The following is a 20,462-nucleotide window of genomic DNA, read 5'->3' on the forward strand; positions in this document are numbered from 1 at the left end:
TATTACCAGAAATGTGGAAAAAGAGACACATGTAGAACCGAAAAAAGCTACAATTTTGTTAAAGGAACAGTGTTCAACAAACCATAACCCCGCTTCTGGATATCGTTTGAAGTCAAGTGGTACTAGTATACCATTTTAAAGCTTATGATATATATTTTCTAAACACGAAATAAAACAAAATTGACCGGGCCGACTTTACGGCTGATTCGTGGTGCCCAGTCACATATAATGTTCCTTTTATCGCAAATTTGTTTGGGTTAGGGTTTAGGGCTAGGGTCCATTATTGATCGTAGAAAATATATGTATTCATTGGTAATATACTAGTAAAAGTATGCCCTTCATTCCGTAAACAGTAAGTAAACATCTCAAAAAAAGTAACTGACCCCCCTGAAAAGTAAATGAAAAGTTTACTGAAAAGTAAATGACCATTATTCAACAACGGGTGATTGTATTACAAATCTGTAAAATGCGTTGGAAGCAGAATTTGTAGCAATTGACTAAATATTGACGTCACAGCGTACATTTAAATCAATGTAGCCCAAGATCTGAAAGTTGCAGTAAATTCTATTGATTTTGCATTCAGTGTAATGGAAGGAAAGATCTGTGTAATGATATCTGAGTGCTTTTGTATTGTAAAAATTTGTATGTAAGCATGGTATAAGTGCAACTTTTAAATCTGGACCTCGATACATTAAATTGACCGGTGTTTTATTGTTTTCTAGGCTATCGTATCAAATGAAGTGGGAAAATGCGCAGAAATAAATTCTGCTTCCGACGCGTTTTTCAGATTTGCAATACAATAGCTCCTTTTTGAATAATAGCCATTGTTTAAGGGGGTAGTTACTTTTTTGAGATGTTTATGATAAATTGATGGCTTTTGGCAGAACAACTCGTAGCATAGTGGTATAGCGTCTCGACTATGGATCCATAAGTTGCTGGTTCGAACCCCGGTAGCCACTTGGTAGAATTGTGAATCTAACTTGTTTCGTTTCTTTTTGTTATAATAAGTAAGAGGAAATAATAGAATGTATCTCCAACGTAAGCATTTCGTTAGGTGTGAAGAGGCACGCTTCGTAGCGATTGTTACCTAATCGTTTATCCTGCTATATACGTCTAGCCCTTTTCTATTCACAGATTATCCATTGTATTCCTTTTGTTTAAGGTTCGTTGCCTCCACCATTACCTAGAGTATGGAGGTAGCTAGCTGCCCAGAGACCATTATCAACACAATAGCTCAAGATAACGGTCTCGGGCAGCGAGCTAAACAAAAGGAACACCATGGACATTCTAGAAACACTATGGAAAGGATCACAACATACATGTAGAATCTGAGTTGGTTACTTGTCTCGGATAGAATTACGGAACAAATGCATTTACAGCTCGATTTAAATGCAAATGTTATATGACAAGAGAAAATTATAGAGGGCTCCTGCAATCCGTATAACAGTAATTCATTATAACACCACTGGTGCTCAGTTAAATTTATGCAAATTAAATTTTAATTAGCATAACGAAGTAAATATTCATAAATAATAAGTAACCGTTTCATTGCATGTATACTCAGTACATGTATATAAACTTGCCATTGGTTTTTAGAAGGGAATCTGTCTTTATCCTTGCCCAACCCAAAAACGATCAACGGTCCATGCGAATTAGCTACTAGGCAAGAACCCCGGGATACTATCCGACCAGGGAGCTTCGCAAACTAACCTGCGGTACTCATTTAGAAGTTAATGACTGCGCATCAGTTGTTTTGAGGGTATTGTGAAATACCTAAACAGCCCCGAGGGATATTCCAAGGTCCAAAGCACAATGTTTAGATATTTCACAATACCCGAAAAATAAGGCTTTTCAAATATCTGATTATACTCACATTATTCTAAGATATATATTTCATGGTGTTGAAATAGATCGTAGTCCAAACGTTGAAAACTCTATACAATTTGCATTATTCATTAATCATTTGAATAACAATGGTCACAGGGTGAATATACTCCAGCGTATTAACTACGCAAGTGAATAATCTACCAAACCACTTCAAATACTGAGATATCAATTGAGATCAATTCTGTATTGATTTGATTAAATCACTTGCAACTTTTACATCAGTTTTTTCCATTTTGTCTTTTGGAAAATGAATACACCATTACTTCGGGGTCTCGCCTTCCGAGCGACTAACATGCGAACCATACCTCAACAAGACACCGATTATCTATGGTAATGGTCTGTTTTGAACCCTTTATCTACTATGGATACACATGCGCATACCTGAAGATTGCATTGAAACATTTTAATACGGATGCCCCTCACTTGTGGCGTATACTACTAATTTTCAAAGGGCCAAATTGAAGTAGGCTACTTACCATACAAAAGTTCATTCATTGGATAGAGCAGCGAGTGAAACAGTATTACCCATGATATACTAAGAACACGTATACCATTTAGACATCCTACACTTTTGTCACCCTGCTTAGCATTTAGTAATTTTTCTAGAGACTGATTCACGGCAAAGCATAGAAGGAACCTGATTAAGAAACCTGCAAAAAAAAATCGTGTTTTAAGACCTAATTTTTTTTCAGGTTTTTGGGAAATAATCTATATCTTCAATGTGAAAGTCAAAATTTTCAATTGATCATCGGCTTTCCATCCCAGCTACATACACTTAAAGTACATATCATTGGATTTATACAATTTACTGCTAGGACGGTTAGATTTCGAAAACTCATTTTTTATCATTTGCCATAAAATGTGTATCTTATCGCGAATTTAAAAAATATCGAAATTATTTGATATCAGAAGGACATTCCTCGTTTTATAAATGCAATTCGATATGTCTGATGTGCTCTCAGGTCCCACAAAAATACGTGAAAACGTCGCAATCCGAACACTTAACACCAGTAAAAAATTAAAACCACCTGGAATCATTTTTCAATATTATGTAAAAAACACCTCACGTACCTTGTTTCTTAGGTGTTTGATTATGTCGCTGAACCTCCACATGTACGCTATCGTTGGGAGTGCCTCCTGTAAGCGGTATCCGTTCGGATTTAGAATCTACGGGACTACTGTCAATTGTTTGATAGCCGTTTATGTTCTGCGGAGATTCGAACCATCGTATGTAGACATCGACGGCCGCACCAAGGAGCATCAAGAAACCGAGGATCGAGCTCAGAGTTCTATTGGCGAGATGAAACTTTTATTGGTGGAATATATTGGATCTTCATCATATAATGTATCAGTTCAGCACAGAGCCTTTGCTACAACGGGCATGTAAAATACCTGCCCCCCCCCCCCCAAATGATTTTCACAAAGAACACACTGCACTGGCCTACACTATATATATGGTCAATTCCAGCGAAAGCGGGACAAAATTCTCTCTATGTTAACTTTCCACTTTAAAATGTCATTAATAAAGGAAATCACGTTATTGATGGAGCATATCATGTCACGTCCAATGTGCTCTCTTTGTGCATATAGGCCTTTACTAGCAAGTCATACCAGGGGACAAGTTATGATGGCTTAAATGAATTGGCGTTACCCACGAATTCAAAGATAAAGCACCATATATGTCATTGAATGTCCTTCAATCAAAATGAAATTATTACCGTTAGAAAGACGTTTGCATGATTTCTCATCATATGTAAAACGATTGAATTCCACCAAAGTTTGTGGACTCTAGAGGCCATTAAGTCAATTTGGCTAATAATTTTGTTACCCGCGTATCAAAAATAAAATGATCGTTCTGAAAATGTTAAGTGAATATGCCATAAATGACTATATCATGAAACGAAGTTTCGTTCTATAATTCTGAGGTCCAAGTGATTAGTTTATGCAAATACGTTTTACCCATAAAATTCCATAAAATCAAATTTGACGTTACCCACGTATCAACTGTTACCCACGAGTCCAGCAAACATAATTGCCATAACTTAAATTAATATTTAATGACTTTGGACACTGAATTTAGTTTGACAAGCGCTTAAAATTGTAAATCGTAAAAATACGTTCACCGCTTTAAAAAAGAATCTACAACGGTTTAATCTTTTGTTACCCACGAATCCCGAATAGATGATAACCTTGAAAAACAAGGAGATTGTTTATTTTAAGTTTAAATCAGCACATATTCAAGCCATGGGTATGCTATAATTTTTACAGTACTTACAGTTTATGCACCTAAGAAACGCAAACCCCAAACGGTACTATAGTACTTATAGCTTTACCCACGAATTCGGCGTTACCCACGAATCCAAGGATTTACTCGTAAATTATATGTTTCTTATGCATCTTAACATTTTGAAAACATGCGAAATAGGTTCCAAAACAGTCCTGTTTAATAGCGTCCTCTTGAAGGCATACTGAAGCTGTATCATGACGTTTTGATTGATTATCCTAAATTACCATTTTTTGGGTAAATGGAATTGGTTAGAGAAACGGGAATCATTGAAACACAATGGAGGAATAACCGCATGATGGTTTCCAACCTTCTGTAATATTTTCTATTTTGCCGCTTACCAATACATACCTTGAAATATGTGTTACCCACGAACATTTTGGTTACCAACGAATCCCTACTTAAATTATAGTTAACAATGTATTGATAGTGTTTTAGTTCATAGGAACTGTCAAACACGAGTTAATAGAATATTGCTGCATGAAAATATGGAATGATTTTACTAAAATAATAATATAAAACTGTTTGCTCTGTCTATTTGAATTTGGCAACTTCATTATTCTCAAAATTTTTATACCCAAAATGCCATAATGATCCATTCTAAATATTCCATGTAGTTTGTATTTTGATTAAAATTCATTTTAGTGCCATTGCAGCCTGAATTATTGACATACGGAAAAGTATTTTTATTTTTATTAAAAAAATTAATAGGAATTGCTATTTTCCAGACGCTGTTACCCACGAATCCATCCGAGATCCTCATCCTGCGACGAGATACAAAATCTAACTTTATATTTATATGAAGCATTTATTCTAATCTTTCGAAATAATACAGTAATGTTAAATGATAGCCACTTTGGAAAGAGTTCGAAGAATTGACACAATCTTAACTGTACCCCTGGTTCTTTCTTAAAATTTGTAATAACCAAAATATTTCTTTGTAGATATATATAATAAAATTCTATTTTACGTTCAAAGTCTTCACCGATTTCTAGTGTATATGAGTCACACATAAAATATTGAAAGATATTAAAGAAAGTGAAATTTTATAGCGTACAACAGGTGAAAAAGGCTTGAATTCGTGGGTAACATGCATATGCGCATTTAACACTTTATTTGGTCTAGCAAGAAAAGTTATTTTTCAATCCGATGGCACTTCCACCTGATGATTCACTAGATATGATCGTCTCATTTGATAAGTCTAGAATTGAAAAGGAAAACATTTTCAAAATGGCCCCCAGAGAGAATTTTGTCCCGCTTTGGCTGGAATTGACCATATAGATATGATTTAGAAGGTTATATTTGTATCTTAATATTTAAACCTGACTGTATTTTACGTCGCTGTTTTCACATACTGTCGTATGACGATTTTGGGGCCAAATGAGTTATCTAAACTTTCAAAATATGTGAATGAAACTCTATTTATTAATTATATACTTACACGACGCAGATAAATCCAGCATCGTAAGACTTTGCAGGAATCTGATTACAGTGAACCACGTCTGGTGATTTGTCTGATTTACCTGTCTGAGGCTCTCGATTCAAATGAAAGAACGGGACGTCCAGTTGTTCTGAAAAAAATTAAATCAAATTCAAATCAAGTCCATTATTATTTGCCACAAAACGTTGATAGTTGCGAAATCTGTTTTAACCGGACTGGTTTTGACCCGAAGGTACAGAGCACAAGACCGGGAATAGCAATCCATACGTGTGTACGCTGCACAGGCTTATCTGTTTGGATGATTGCGCAAATCAGATCCCAACGCAACAAAAAGCGCGCCACCTTGGCTAGAAACCATTCGCTCGTCAATCGGCGATGTAGTCTAAATTCAGCTTTACATGTATTTTAATACATTAAACCTCCTCATAACAGAATCTATTCAAATTTAATTAGTACGAGATAAAAGATCTTTTAAAAATTATAATTTGAATCAAAATGAATCGGATAATATGGAAAACAAAAAGTGATCCCGCCAGGGAATCGAACCCGGGACTTCACGTTTAAAGCTGTGCCTTAACCACTCAGCCACGGGAGTTTCATGATTAGGCTGGCTGAAATTCGAACCCATAAGCTATCACTTAACACATGCTCAAACTTATCGGCGAACCTGGTGAAAATTATGTGCATGTATACTATAATACTGGTCATGAGTCTGTGAGTCTGTGTGTCTGTGAGTCTGTCTGTCCGCCCTTATTTTCGGAACTGACAAGTCGCACGGCCCTCAAACTTGGTGGGTAGGTGCGACTTGGTCCGAGCCAGATCAAGTTTGCATTTGTTTGGCACCCCCTCATTTTTTTACCGATTTCGATAAATAACGAGATCATCCTGCATCAAATAAGCTGGATGGAACCCTAAGGGATCTTAAACATCACTCTCATCATAATGACAAGAAACTCATCAAATCTAATAAGATTACCCTTTTAAAAAATGAATAGATTCTTCTCAAAAATTACACACAAAAAAATCAAATTTAAATAGTTCGTCTTGTCCGAGGGGGATGTAACAGAATCTTGACAAAATGAATTGGGTATAAATTTTGTCAAATAATGAAATTTGAAACGGAAATTATAAGATTGCCGGTTCAAGGTGATGAGCAGTATATCTCATCTGAACGAATAGTTAAAATTAAATGAATATGGGTTCTATTTAAAAAATGAATAGTAGGAAATTAGAGTGTATAGTCTCCGGGCAGAGCTTCAGTTATAGAGTGTATGGTCTCCGGACAGAGCTTCAGTTATAGAGTGTATGGTCTCCGGACAGAGCTTCAGTTATTCATCGCTTGCATGAACCTGATACCGGAACCCAAAATGAATCCTCAAATAGTCACGAAACAATCCTTTTTAATACCCCCTTTTCCTATAGCTGGCTTGATTATTTTACATATATTTAGATTTTTCTAGTACATGTACATACACTTACTGATTAAAATTTCGATATCATCTTCGCTGCAAGATTTTGGCATACATATTCCCCAAAAAATTGGCACCGTTAACTGCAAAATATGAACACAAAAATAAGCGAACTGATTAATAAAAATCCCTTTAAAAGGGCATTTTGAGTTTTTTACCCTGTGTTTTGACCATTCGTGACCTCTAGCGAAAATGTACCCTACCAATCATGCCAATTGAGTCCACTACACCCCTAGAAGTGATTCTAGAGGGTCTATATTACCACATCATTGATTGGTTGACATGGGTGTTGAACTCAACCATGTTTCAAAACCCCTTGTTCCTAGACTAGTGAAGATGAGTTTGAATTCGATCAAAGTTGCCATGTGTCGTCATTTCAAATCACACAAATGAAGGCAAGTTCAGATTCGACTTAAGTTGACTTCTGGGTGTGCTCAAGAAATTTGGACCCATCGATATACCAAAAGTCAAAATTTTCGGCCAAATTTAACCCAAATTTTCCTCCAAAATTTTGGCTAGATTGAGGCAAAATTGGGCTATTTTCCGAAAAGAAATGAGAAATTTTTAAAAAGGACCCGTCCATATACCAAAATAATTGGCCTAGAAAAAGGGGTAATATACCAGAAGGCCGAAAATGCTATCCATGTTGTTGTGGTGTTTCTCATATGAAACGGTTTACAAATGTTTCCATGCATGCCCTTTTATAGCCCTATTTAAATGCTTAAAACGGTTTGACCAAAACCAACACAGGTTTATAACATAACGTTTCTAAAACATTTGTGTATTTGCTGGGTATCTTTCGATGTTTCTTGATTGTTACAAGACAAATAATCAACAAAACTTACGTTAGTTGTTCCATTATTCATGGGGACATTAATCTGCATATCGGCAACACAATGCTGATATGTTCCCAGAGACGTGCATTCATGAAAGTTGCCCAACCAAACGAAGTTTTCACCAAGAATACCAGAGCGAGGTTTACCAAACGCATCCAGGGCTGCAATAAACAAACAAAGAAATAACAAACAAATGCATAGATAGTTCTTAATTAGGCCTATAGGCATAGGCTTATAATTCATTCATCATAAATTTAAGCATATTATTTATCATTTAATAATCTTTAAACTCCAAAATATCCTTTGGCCAAAATTTGTACATTTCATTTTTCGTGCTTGATAGTGATTTCGTATTCATCATTAGTAAAAGTAGGCTATTCGTATTTAATATTTCAGATCTAAAGTTTTAGGATATGGGAATAAAATAACATATTACTTATTTTAATATCACCAATTAAAATTTCAATTTACCGGTATGTAAAATTCAGCTTCCAAGGATACGACAGATTTTGGGCGGAATTTCGGGCGGAAAATATGTGGGCAGTACAACTTTTGTTTTTAAAAGTGATTTGAATTTTTTATTAAATCACTTTAAATAAATATCGTAGTCGGAATTCAAGTTCGCGTTTTGCTGAAGGGGTATTTTCAAATTTTTGGACCCTTTCAATCGTGAATTTTTCCACTGAAGGGGTCCAAAACATTGCCCATATTTTTATTTTGAAAGACATTTTCAACAATGTATGCATTTTTGGAGTTACCGTTTATCAAAGCAATTTCACTGAATAAGGTGAATAAGGTGCATGCATCACATAAAATGATAGTATATCATAATAAAAAAGAGTAAATTTATTCGTTGACAATATTCAAAAGAAAATGGAACCACTTAATTTGGCCGGGGTGTATACTCAAGTTTAGTTTGGGCCCGTGTCGCTGTTTAAATAAAAGTGGACCCGTCAATATACAATTTATTCAAGAAATTTGGACCCATCGATGTACCAACATTCCAAAATTTCCGCCGAAATTTAACACAAATTGTCTCATAATTTTTAAACATTTTGGGGCAATTTCATAAAAAGTGAGGCAAAATTGGGCTATCCGAAAAATGAGAAAATTAATATCAGGTGTTTCTACATTCAAATCTTGCAATATTTGAGCGCGTTAATTTTCAAGATATTGTACGCGTTGGACGTCTGACTTTGGATTTGAAGGAGTCCCGCAAAGTACGTGAACGCGATGGTAAACCCGGGAGTAAACCCTGATCGCCGCCTTAAACTTGTTCTAAAAGTTCTAACTACAGTATGAACAACCGATAGCTTGTGATCCACACATGAACTATATCGTGTCATCGTGGATAGTAGAGATTTATCGATCAACCTTAAACTTGTTTATGGTAAAATACATTCGCATGTTCCATAATAATTTGAGACCACTTTGAGCAAAATCGGAGCATTTTTTTACCCCTCATATAGGCCCTACATACATGTAATTATATTTGATGGACACCAAAATTTGACATTGTGACCTTTATGCCTATATACATCGGAGATAGGTCAAACTATACTTTTTCTGAATCCTATTAATGAGAGGAATACAATTAGATGATTTTTTTTTATCCATATGCCCTCCAATTTTGAAATTTAAGGTATACCTACTGTGATGATAATATGAACATTTCTTAAACCCATAATCATGATGACAAACACTTTCTACTTCGTTCACATTTGGATCTCTACCAAACCAGACATTCCATAGATATTGCAAGTTAGAAACAAGTGTCTTAGAACATCATGACCTTATATGGTTATGACTAACTTATCTTATTTATAATAAGAATCATCTAATGAGAAACATATATTTAAGAAATAAAGGGTAATGCATTATCCTTTACACGCAAATAATGTGTCCGAGGCAGTAAAACGTAAATAATGGGTGAGGCGCAGCCGAACCCATTATTTAAACGTTTTACTGCCACAGCGTACATTTAAATCAATGTAGCCCAAGATTTGAAAGTTGCAGTAAATTCTATTGATTTTGCATTCAGTGTAATGGAAGGAACAAATCTGTGTAACGATATCTGAGTGTTTTTTGTATTGTATTAAAAATATGTATGTAAGTGCAACTTTCAAATCTGGACCTCACTACATTTAAATACGGGGACGTGCCGCAAAGATGGGTAGCATTTTCAGCCTTCTGGTAAATCAATGACCCCTTTTTCAAAGCCTATTTTGGTATATGAATGGGTCCTTTTTTCAAAATTTTCTCATTTTTTTCGGAAAATAGCCCAATTTTTCCTTAATCTAGCTAAAATTTTCAAAATTTTCCCAACATTTTGGGAAAATTTGTAAAAACTAAGACAATTTTGGTTAAATTCAGCCGAAAATTTTGACTTTTGGTATATCAATGGGTCCAAATTTCTTGAAAAATCTATGGGTCTGTAAGATCAGATATACATGTACTAATGTAAATTGTAAATCCCTTAAATCCCTGCCCTTTCACTAATGTCCTTCAGTAGAAAATAATATTATCTTAAGCCTTATTTTTTATTTTATTTATTTATTGGAACATACACTTTTGTAACAGTGGCACACGCCTAACCAGCGGTGCGTTCAAAACAATATCAAACATAATTATATACAAGAAATGATTTAAAAACAATATACACGCACAATTATTATGGCACAGAACAAAAGCAAAATAAATAAATTGCCTGTGTCAACCCAAGTTGATTTGAAATGGGTCGTTAGCAGGCAAATAAAACGAAATATAAAATAATATTAAAATTCTTTCTTCATCTCTCTCTCTCTCTCTTTTATATTTGTTAACACTATTACCTAACTATCTATTGTATTCTCTCTCTTAGTTTCTTCTCCTACATTCCAAACCCCACCCATGGTTCACTCTACCTCTCACACTCAAACAAGGAAGATGTACAAGAAATAAAATATAGATATTAACCAACAACTTGGAGTGCAGCCTAGATTAATTATTATTTGTGCCATCATTAATTGTTTTATGTAAGAAAAGAGCTCTTACATATTGGTAGCAGCGGTGGTCTAGACCTTTTTGGTCTAGGGTACACGAGGTGCCCACCGCCACGGATTTTTGATAACTTTGGATGGACCTGATCGTCCTTGTTGATCCTGCCACGGCATGATCCTGCCAATGATAGCTTTTGATGGCTATGGATATGGATTTTGATAGCTTTTGATGGCTATGGATATGGATTTTTGATAGCTTTTGATGGCTATGGATATGGATTTTTGATAGCTTTTGATAGCTATGGACATGACCATCCTTGTTGGTCGTACCTACATAGACTTTTTGGATGAACCAGTTTCTTATACAATATACTAGAACTATATACTACGCTATGTGATGGATAGACTTTTTGGATGAACTAGTTCCTTATACAATAATAGAACTATACTACACTATGTGATGGATAGACTTTTTGGAGGAACTAGTTTCTTATACCAATAATAGAACTATATACTACACTATGTGATGGATAGACTTTTTGGATGACCTTTGCTTATATCTGAAGACAACGAATAAGAAGTTCCTTGTGCTAGAACTATACCTTAACTTTTGATGGATGAACTAGTTCCTTGCTTATATCTGAAGACAACGAATAAGAAGTTCCTTGTGCTAGAACTATACCTTAACTTTTGACGGATGAACTAGTTCCTTATACAATAATAGAACTATACTATACTATGTGATGGATGAACTAGTTCCTTGCTTATATCTGAAGACAACGAATAAGAAGTTCCTTGTGCTAGAACTATACCTTAACTTTTGACGGATGAACTAGTTCCTTATACAATAATAGAACTATACTATACTATGTGATGGATGAACTTTTCGGTTGTGCAACAGCTATTGCCTGATTAATGAACTTCATGTGCGTCCAGCATGCCATTGTTCTGGTTTCCTATTGCTGCAACTTCTGTTCATTACGAACTGGCCTAGGAACATTGTCTACAACTTATGAAATGGACCACAACCACTTTGTTGACTCTTAACCATGTTAACTTGGTTACTTTTAGTACCCTGAACAGATTAGAAGGTAATTTCATGTAATTATATTTTACTTTTATACTAGTTTTTTTTTGTATGCTTGTATCATATATCTATGACTTTTTTTTCCATTTATTTCACGATTTTTACGATTTTAGGCCTAATGGTTGATTATTGTTAATACACGGTACCATAGATCCTCATCTATCCCATTTCAATAGCTTAATCCGATTACCTTACCCATCTTAAAACATGCCAGATAACACGGAACCGGGTGCCAGTTCCTCTAGTGGTGGTGGTAATGCTTCAGGAGGGACTGATGGCGGTCATGCTCACAATGGGGGTGCGGCGAATGTTTCTTTACATCGCCGTGCACCTGTGGAGCTCCCGAAGCCCTTCTCAGGGACTGAAGCTGAGGATTTCAACCAGTGGTGTAGGCGTTTCGAAGTTGCCATGGCAGCAGCGAATGACACAGAGCTCGCGAAACGCCTACCAACACGGTTAGGGGGCCCAGCCTTCACTTTCTGGGATGGGCTGGAGGATGTCGTGAAGGCGGACTACACCCAGAGCAAAACGCTCCTGCGTGCCGTTTTCAATAGACGGCATGCAATCCAGGCCTTTCAAAACAACATGGCGGCCAGGATGCGCCGTCCCCTGGAGCCCCTACAGGTATATACAGCCGACATTCGGCGCCTTGTCCAGGAGGCATACCCTACCTATAATGAGGCGTGTCGTGAAGACGAAGTCTTTCGCCGCTTCCTGGCTGGGCTGGAGTTGACCTTGAAAGCCAAAATTGTTGAACATGGTGCCACAGCCATCTCGCAGGCAGTGGAGATTGGGCAGAGAATAGAGGAGGCTGCAACACTCACTGCTCCACCTCCAGTGATGGTGGCTGCAGTGACGTCTCCTTCTCATCCTCAACCATCAGACTCTGCCTCTTCAGAGGTCATGGCAGCCATCCTGACAGAGCTGCGGCACATGAATGCTGCTGTTAGCAAACTGTCCCAGGAAGTTGCTGCGCTTAAGGTTCGGGATTCTTCCCCCAACCAACACCAGGATCGCCGATGGTCTTCTCAACAAGGTAGGAGTCCGTCCAGGTCACCATCTCCTGGAGGCCATTTCCACCGGCGATCTATGAATCAGCAATCTCGCGACTCTGGGCGTGACCATCGATCAAGTAGAGATCGAAACTCCCGGTACAACAGCAGTCCCCATGGGAGGCCCCATGGTCGATCTCAAGGTCGATCACACACCCGCTACAGGTCACCAAGTCCTGGGTACAACTCCAGGCCACCTAGCCCAATGCCCCGACGGGTATCTTTTCATGTACCGGGAAACCGGTATTAGCTGACGACGCGGGCCAGCCGTCAGCTTCGTCAAATGTAAATACTCTCCATGCCTCTGTCTCATCTATTATGTCGGCCCCCCCGGGACAAATCTGTGTCTCAATATATCCTTGGAAAACTTGGTTGGAAGGAGGTTCCAATGCAGATCATGTTGGACTCTGGTGCAGATGTCTCAGTTGTGTCATCACACTTTTTAGCACAACTGGACTCTGAAAGATCATGGAAACTGGATCCTCCTTCTCATCGGTTATCTGCTGTTTCCGGTAACTCTCTTCGTGTCCAAGGTTCTATTGTTCTTCCTATTCTCTTCAATGACCTTCTATTTCATCATCGCTTTCATGTGGTTGATCCCTCACAACATCCAGTACTTCTAGGTTGGGACTTCCTTGTGTCACATGGTGTGTCCATTGATACTGACAGCGGTCTTGTCAAGATGCATGGTCATTCTTTCAGGCTTCTTAAACCTTCTGAACTTCTACCAAATCGCTGTGTGGCTGTCCTTAACACAGATACTGAATTACCACCCCATTCCCAGATGGTGGTTACCGTTCATCTCCAAGGTGATTCCATTGGACTCCCTCCTCCTTCATGGGAATATGAAGGTGTATTTGAACCTACTTGTGATGACCTCACTGTCCCTACAGTTGCCACATCAGAAGTTGGTACCATCTCTTTGCTCCTAGCAAATCAGTCGGATGAAACCACTCTGCTTGATGCTCACACTATCTTAGGTCATTTCTACTCTCTTCCTCATTATGCTGATTCTTCTGGTATCTTTCCTGATGATATTAATTCTAGGAGTGCAGAGGACATGGAAGAGGCATTTCTTCAGTCCCTACGGGCCCATGACTCTGATGACCCTTCTGAGCAAAACACATGTCTTCCCACTATTGATTCTTTTATTTCTCACCTGACTGCTGAGCAAAAGATTGCAGCTCAGTCTTTGCTGGAAGATCAAGCCCCTGTTTTCTCCACTGGCCCAGATGACCTGGGAAGGACAGATTTGGTGCGCCATAACATCCCGACAGGTGATGCACGCCCTCAATTTCAACGTGCATATCGTACATCCCCAGTGATCAAAGAAGAAATACGAAAACAGGTTCAAACCCTGCTGGGTCAAGGGCTGATTGAAGAATCACAGAGTCCTTGGAGCGCTCCGGTGGTCATGGTGAAGAAGAAAAACGGCAAGTACCGCATGTGCTTGGATTATCGCCGTATCAATGCTGTGACCACCAAGGATTCGCACCCTTTACCTCGTATTGATGAGATCATTGACTCCTTGTCGGGTAATGTTTTCTTCAGCACCATTGATCTTTGCTCTGGTTATTGGCAAGTGGAAATGGATCCTATGGACAAAGAAAAGACCGCGTTCACCACTGGCGAAGGACTCTATCAGTTCACAGTCATGCCGATGGGTTTAAAAAATGCGCCCTCAACCTTTTCCAGGCTCATGAATAATATCTTTCATGACATCCTAGGATCCAAAGTACAAGTCTACTTGGATGACATAGTTGTTTTTGGTAAAACCTTTGAAGACAAACTTGCCAATCTCCGTGAAGTATTCACACGCCTTCATATGGCTGGTCTGAAAATACAGCCCGAGAAGTGTCACTTCTTCAGAGAGTCTGTTACATTTTTAGGACATGTCGTTTCCTCTGAAGGCGTGAGACCAGATCCAGCCAACATCAAGAAAGTGAGCGACTGGCCAATCCCCAAGAATGTATCTGAGGTTCGAGGCTTTGTTGGATTGTGTTCGTATTATAGACGTTTTGTCCAGGGTTTTGCAAATTTAGCATGTCCACTGTACCGTCTGACGGAAAAGAATGCTAAATTTCATTGGACTTCCGAATGTCAACAGGCATTTGACAAATTTCGTGAAATCCTGACAAACCCTCCTGTCATGGCCTTCCCTGATTTTGACAAACCATTTGCCCTCTACGCCGACGCTTCCAATGTTGCAGTTGGTGCGGTCTTAGCCCATATGCAAGACAGCCATGAACGGGTTGTAGCATACGCCAGCCATGCACTGAAAGATGTGGAGCGCCGTTGGTGCACATTCGATCGAGAATTCTGGGCGATTGTTTGGTCCATACGACATTTCAAACATTATCTACGGGAGACTTCTTTCACGATCTTCACTGACCATAAACCACTTCTTGGTCTGAGGAAGCTTCCCTTAGATAATGACAAACGAACACGTTGGACTTTAGAACTTGACCCGTATGACTGGACAATCGTACATCGTGCAGGCAAGAAACATGCCAATGCCGATGCACTGTCTCGCCGTCCTTCAGAATCTGATGACCCACAACCATCTCCATCTGTTAGTGCTATAGCTGGCCACAGATTTAACCACTTAGGTGCCCTCTTGGATCTCTGTGAGCTGCAACAGAAGGATCCACTAATTGTCAAAGCAACATCGTGGATCAAAGGAGAGAAACCTCCATCTCCTACATCTGTTGACAATCCCTTTCTTCGTAAATTACTGCGTATCATTGAGCACTTGAAGATCCAAGATGGCACACTATGTCGTCAGCTCTACACAGGTGATTTAGCTGTGATTGTGCCACCAAGTCTTCGTGACCAGGTTCTTCATCATCTTCACAGCACACCTATTGGTGGACATATCTCGGCAGCCCGAACCATAAAGAAAGCCAAAGAGATGTGTTATTGGCCCTATATGGAGCGTGACATCCGTGACTTTTGCAGATCTTGCACTGCTTGTCAGGCACGTCGATGTCCCGTACCTCCAATGAGAGCACCTCTCCATCCAGTGTCTGCTTCCAGACCCTTTGAACTTGTAGCTGCTGATCTCTCTGTCATGCCCCTATCTTCTCAAGGCAATCAATATCTCCTTGTGGTGACTGACTACTACACCAAATATATTGCTCTCTATGCCCTCCTGACAAACGTGCAGAAACAGTGGCAAAACGACTGTTTGACTTTGTTTGTCACCATGGTGTACCAGAAAAACTACACACAGATCAGGGACAAGGATTTATTAGGGATTAAAAGACAAAAACAACCAGCTATCATCCTCAGGGTGATGGTCAAACAGAACGAGCCAACCGCTCCTTGAAGGAACAACTTGCTCGGAGTTTGATAACTGCTGCAGCTGCGGACCATGTCTGGGATCAATTACTAGGCCCAGTAGCACTGTGCTATAACAGCACCGTTCACAACACTACACTTCATTCTCCTTACTTTCTTGTCCATGGAAGACAACCAAGATTGCCGGTACAGGCACTTTTTCCCCAAGTAAATCATGATGCATTCCCTGATTATTCTAGCTTTTCAAATATGGTCAAAGACAATTTGCGCAAAGCAGCTGATGTGGTGTTGGAAACTTCAACACGGGCTAAGGCAACTCAGAAAGCCTACTATGACCGTCAAGTCAAATTTCACCCATACCAGGTCAATGACCTTGTCTTAGTGGCGGTCCCCAAACGTCAGCAACGAAAGCTAGGACCAAAATGGCTTGGCCCTTACAAAATCATGGCTATTTACATGGATGGTTTGAATTTACAGCTGATGGATACGCGTAAACCAGCTGCAAAACCAATATCTGTCCATTACAACAGAGTCAAACCATTCCATGACCAGTCACACCCACAACGCCAGGATGTAGGACTTCACCGTATTGCTCCACCCACATTACAGCCAATGCCGTTACTATCAGTTCCACCTAGAGAAACTCCACCACCAGTCCCACAGGCACCACCATCCACTCCCCCCTTACCATCTTCTCTACCTGCAAATCTACCCTCTTCCTCAGCACCCATAACAACACCATCCCCATCAACCCCACATCGCCCCACTTTACGTCGGTCTACTCGTCTTTCTCATAGACCAGACTTTTATGGTGCAGTGCCTTATCAATAATTTTAATTGATATTAATTTAATCAATTGTGAATTTTATCAACTTCATACTGTGAACTTTGCATTGTGACACCTGAGTTATTGTGTCCCAGACTTGTGATAATTGTCAGATATGTTGTAGTATTGTTTTGTACATTTCATTGCAATTTTGTATTGTGTGATATGTTGTATTTAGTTTTCTCTACAAAGTTTATTGCAATTTTTATAATGTTAATCAGGTTAATTTTGAAAGTATAAACTTACCAAAGAATGAACTTTTTTTTTTCCCGCTCGTTTGCCACCTACCATAAAAATTGAACAGTTTAGTTTTAATTTTTCTGTTATAACTACATAGAAATTAAGTTGTTGTTTTCTACAACTTTATCAGTATGCATTGCTAAGATGTATTCAAAATTAAATATTTAAATGCATTGTAATATATTTTTAAGCATTTGAAGCTTCACACAAGGTGTAATACAAGTACATACAAAAGTCATGTACTTCTAATATGTGTCTAATAATGGTAACCATAATGTCTGAGAACAAGAGTTAAAATAATATAATAATAGAAAAAAAAAAAAAAAAAGACATACACTACTAATTAGTCTAATTTCAAAAGAAATTAACAATATTTATCCAAATTTTTTCGAAATGTTACAAAAACTCGGTTTGGAATGTTTGGGGTTTTTTTTCAACTCATTTAATCTTTTCTCTATTTTGATTTCGTAATTTTGCTAACTATGTATTTGTTTTACATGTTTTAAGAAAGTTAAGTTGTATATGACATAACTTTCACTTTGTCATAAAATTGGTAACATTATGCTGTTCTGATGCTGTAGATTACCATGTCTATTTGTTATGATTCTATGCTGTTAAGAATAGATGCACTGATTCATATTGTGTTAAATGATTCTATGCTGTAAAGATGCACTGATTCATGTCTGTTTGTTTGTAAAGAATTCTATGCTGTTAAGATGCACCGATTCATATGTTTGTAAAGAAATCTATGCTGTTAAGATGCACTGATGTGTCATATTTGTGTTATAATTGATTCTATGCTGTATGCACTGATTCACATTTGTGTTTTAAATGATTTGATGCTGTAATGAAGCTCCGATTTATCATTTATTATGTTAAGTTATGATTTTATGCTGTCCAGATGCATTTACTCATACTAATCTATGTGTGTTGATTTTTGCTGTTAAGAAGCATTGATCCCTGTAATAATTTGTGTTAATGATATTTTGCTGTTGAGATACATTATATCAATACAATATTTGTCAATTTTTTTTCCCAACATTTTTGTTTCAACTGTTATGATGTTGTTCAAATATGTTTTTTTTAAATTGTTCATTGTTTTTCACAAGCGGTTTAGTTTGCTTGTTGTTTTCATGTCAGTATTGTAAGGTGTCTAGTTATGTTATGTATTTTCAATGAAATGCCTTAGTTGAGTTATATATATTTGTGTTCTATTGTTTTGATATAGTTCATACACATGTGATGTAACATATATAGGTCTATAATACTTTGATACTTGATACTGTTGTTTAAAAACTGTAAAGTTTATTTTTTATACGGTGTGGACACCTCTTTTCAAAGAGGGAAGTATAATGTAAGATCAGATATACATGTACTAATGTAAATTGTAAATCCCTTAAATCCCTGCCCTTTCACTAATGTCCTTCAGTAGAAAATAATATTATCTTAAGCCTTATCTAGTTCTTTCTTCATCTCTCTCCTCTCTCTCTTTTATATTTGTTAACACTATTACCTAACTATCTATTGTATTCTCTCTCTTAGTTTCTTCTCCTACATTCCAAACCCCACCCATGGTTCACTCTACCTCTCACACTCAAACAAGGAAGATGTACAAGAAATAAAATATAGATATTAACCAACAACTTGGAGTGCAGCCTAGATTAATTATTATTTGTGCCATCATTAATTGTTTGATGTAAGAAAGAGCTCTTACAGGTCCACTTTCAAATTCTCAGCGGCACGTCCCTACCAAAACCAAACTTGAGTACCCCTCCCCCCGGGCAACGCATTTTACAGATTTGTAATACAATGGCTCCTTTTTGAATAATGGCCATTATTTAAGCGGGGTTAGTTACTTTTTTTGAGATGTTTATAATCAAATCACTTGTATTTGAGATCATGTAGAATCAACAAGTCTATAATAAAATACTACAATAGTAAATATATATATTGAGTCTAGAAAACTATCATTACACCTACCTTGTATAGGAAAGTTGACTGTATCTTTAATACAGCCGGGAGAGATAGTGGATATAATTCCTGTTTCAGGAAATGACATCAACTCCGACATCAAATCATCCTTTATAGCATTTCGAATACCAGTCTCTAGTCTGTTCAGCTCGTCTATATTCATCATACTGAATTTGTTGTACCACGAGAAAACACCTGCAGTATGTCCACTAGTACCACTCACATCATGGAAGTAAGAGACATGGAAGCTGGTCGATCCAACACCTATTGAATTCTTTACGTAACATTCTATAGAGGGTACGTATCAAGCTATTGTGATAACAATGTAGTCAGCGTGTCTTTGATGTGGATCAGACTTGCCGCCTTTATTGCCAGTTCGTTTATTTACAGGTTTATTATTTTGAGCAAAAATCGTGTTTTTCTTGATTATGTTTCAAGTATGTTGTTTTTATTTGGAAAAAAGTGACAGGGATGTTAGATTTGTAATCCATAATTACAGAAATCCATTCAAAATATCGATTTCTACCCTATACTTACACATTTTCTTAAACTTCAAAATATTGGAAATCATGCATTTACGTCTAAACCGCTAATTAGCGGTAATAATTGATATGCGCACTTGGCACATGCTTTACATTATAAAATGAATCCCGCATCTATTTGTGTGCCTGGGGCTGCCTGAAATTGCTGTTGACCAGAATGTTCCAGAGTCGGGTATTATCTTTACATTTTGCGTAAAATAAATTGTATTTCATTTCATTTTCTGTTTTAAAACTGCTATCTGAAAGTCTAGCATATATATACATTTAATCGGTAGGTTTTCACATAATTACATACTTTTAATAAAATTGTATAAATTAAACTGATAGCATTCTGACCATTACGTAGGGATTTTATAAAATCTGTTTGTGTTCATAAAACTAGTCATGCACTGCGGTAATATACCACAGCCCATTGTCAGGACTTAGTACACGACCTCGTACTGCTATTGATTTTTAAGCGGGAACTTTGATTTTAGACATGGTACACGTTGACCATGCGATGACTCAATAGTTCCACTTTCAACTGTACTGCTTTTGTTCAGTATCGCG

The 20,462-nt window shown here is 37.6% G+C and overlaps 1 protein-coding gene across 1 annotated transcript; it reads right to left on the minus strand.

The window, feature by feature from the left end:
- Nucleotides 1-1,157: 1,157 nt before the first annotated feature.
- LOC140172769 (O-acyltransferase like protein-like) lies at nucleotides 1,158-19,593 on the minus strand. The gene is made up of 7 exons (XM_072195898.1): nucleotides 19,381-19,593; nucleotides 7,927-8,078; nucleotides 7,092-7,164; nucleotides 5,613-5,742; nucleotides 2,959-3,176; nucleotides 2,364-2,537; nucleotides 1,158-1,204 (listed from the first exon to the last, which is right to left on the minus strand). Exons 1-7 carry the CDS (start codon nucleotides 19,535-19,537, stop codon nucleotides 1,158-1,160), a joined length of 951 nt encoding a protein of 316 aa, XP_072051999.1. The 5' UTR covers nucleotides 19,538-19,593.
- Nucleotides 19,594-20,462: the final 869 nt, after the last annotated feature.

This window comes from Amphiura filiformis, chromosome 16, assembly GCF_039555335.1.
Source record: "Amphiura filiformis chromosome 16, Afil_fr2py, whole genome shotgun sequence".
Lineage (NCBI taxonomy): Eukaryota > Metazoa > Echinodermata > Ophiuroidea > Amphilepidida > Amphiuridae > Amphiura > Amphiura filiformis.

Excerpts from the sequence above, each read along its gene's own strand:
- LOC140172769 (XM_072195898.1), bottom strand. The coding sequence starts at position 19,537 with ATGATGAATATAGACGAGCTGAACAGACTAGAGACTGGTATTCGAAAT. Across the intron at positions 8,079-19,380 it reads AGTCAACTTTCCTATACAAG|CCCTGGATGCGTTTGGTAAA; the intron begins GTAGGTGTAATG and ends TGTTTATTGCAG. Across the intron at positions 2,538-2,958 it reads TCAAACACCTAAGAAACAAG|GTTTCTTAATCAGGTTCCTT; the intron begins GTACGTGAGGTG and ends TTTTTTTTGCAG.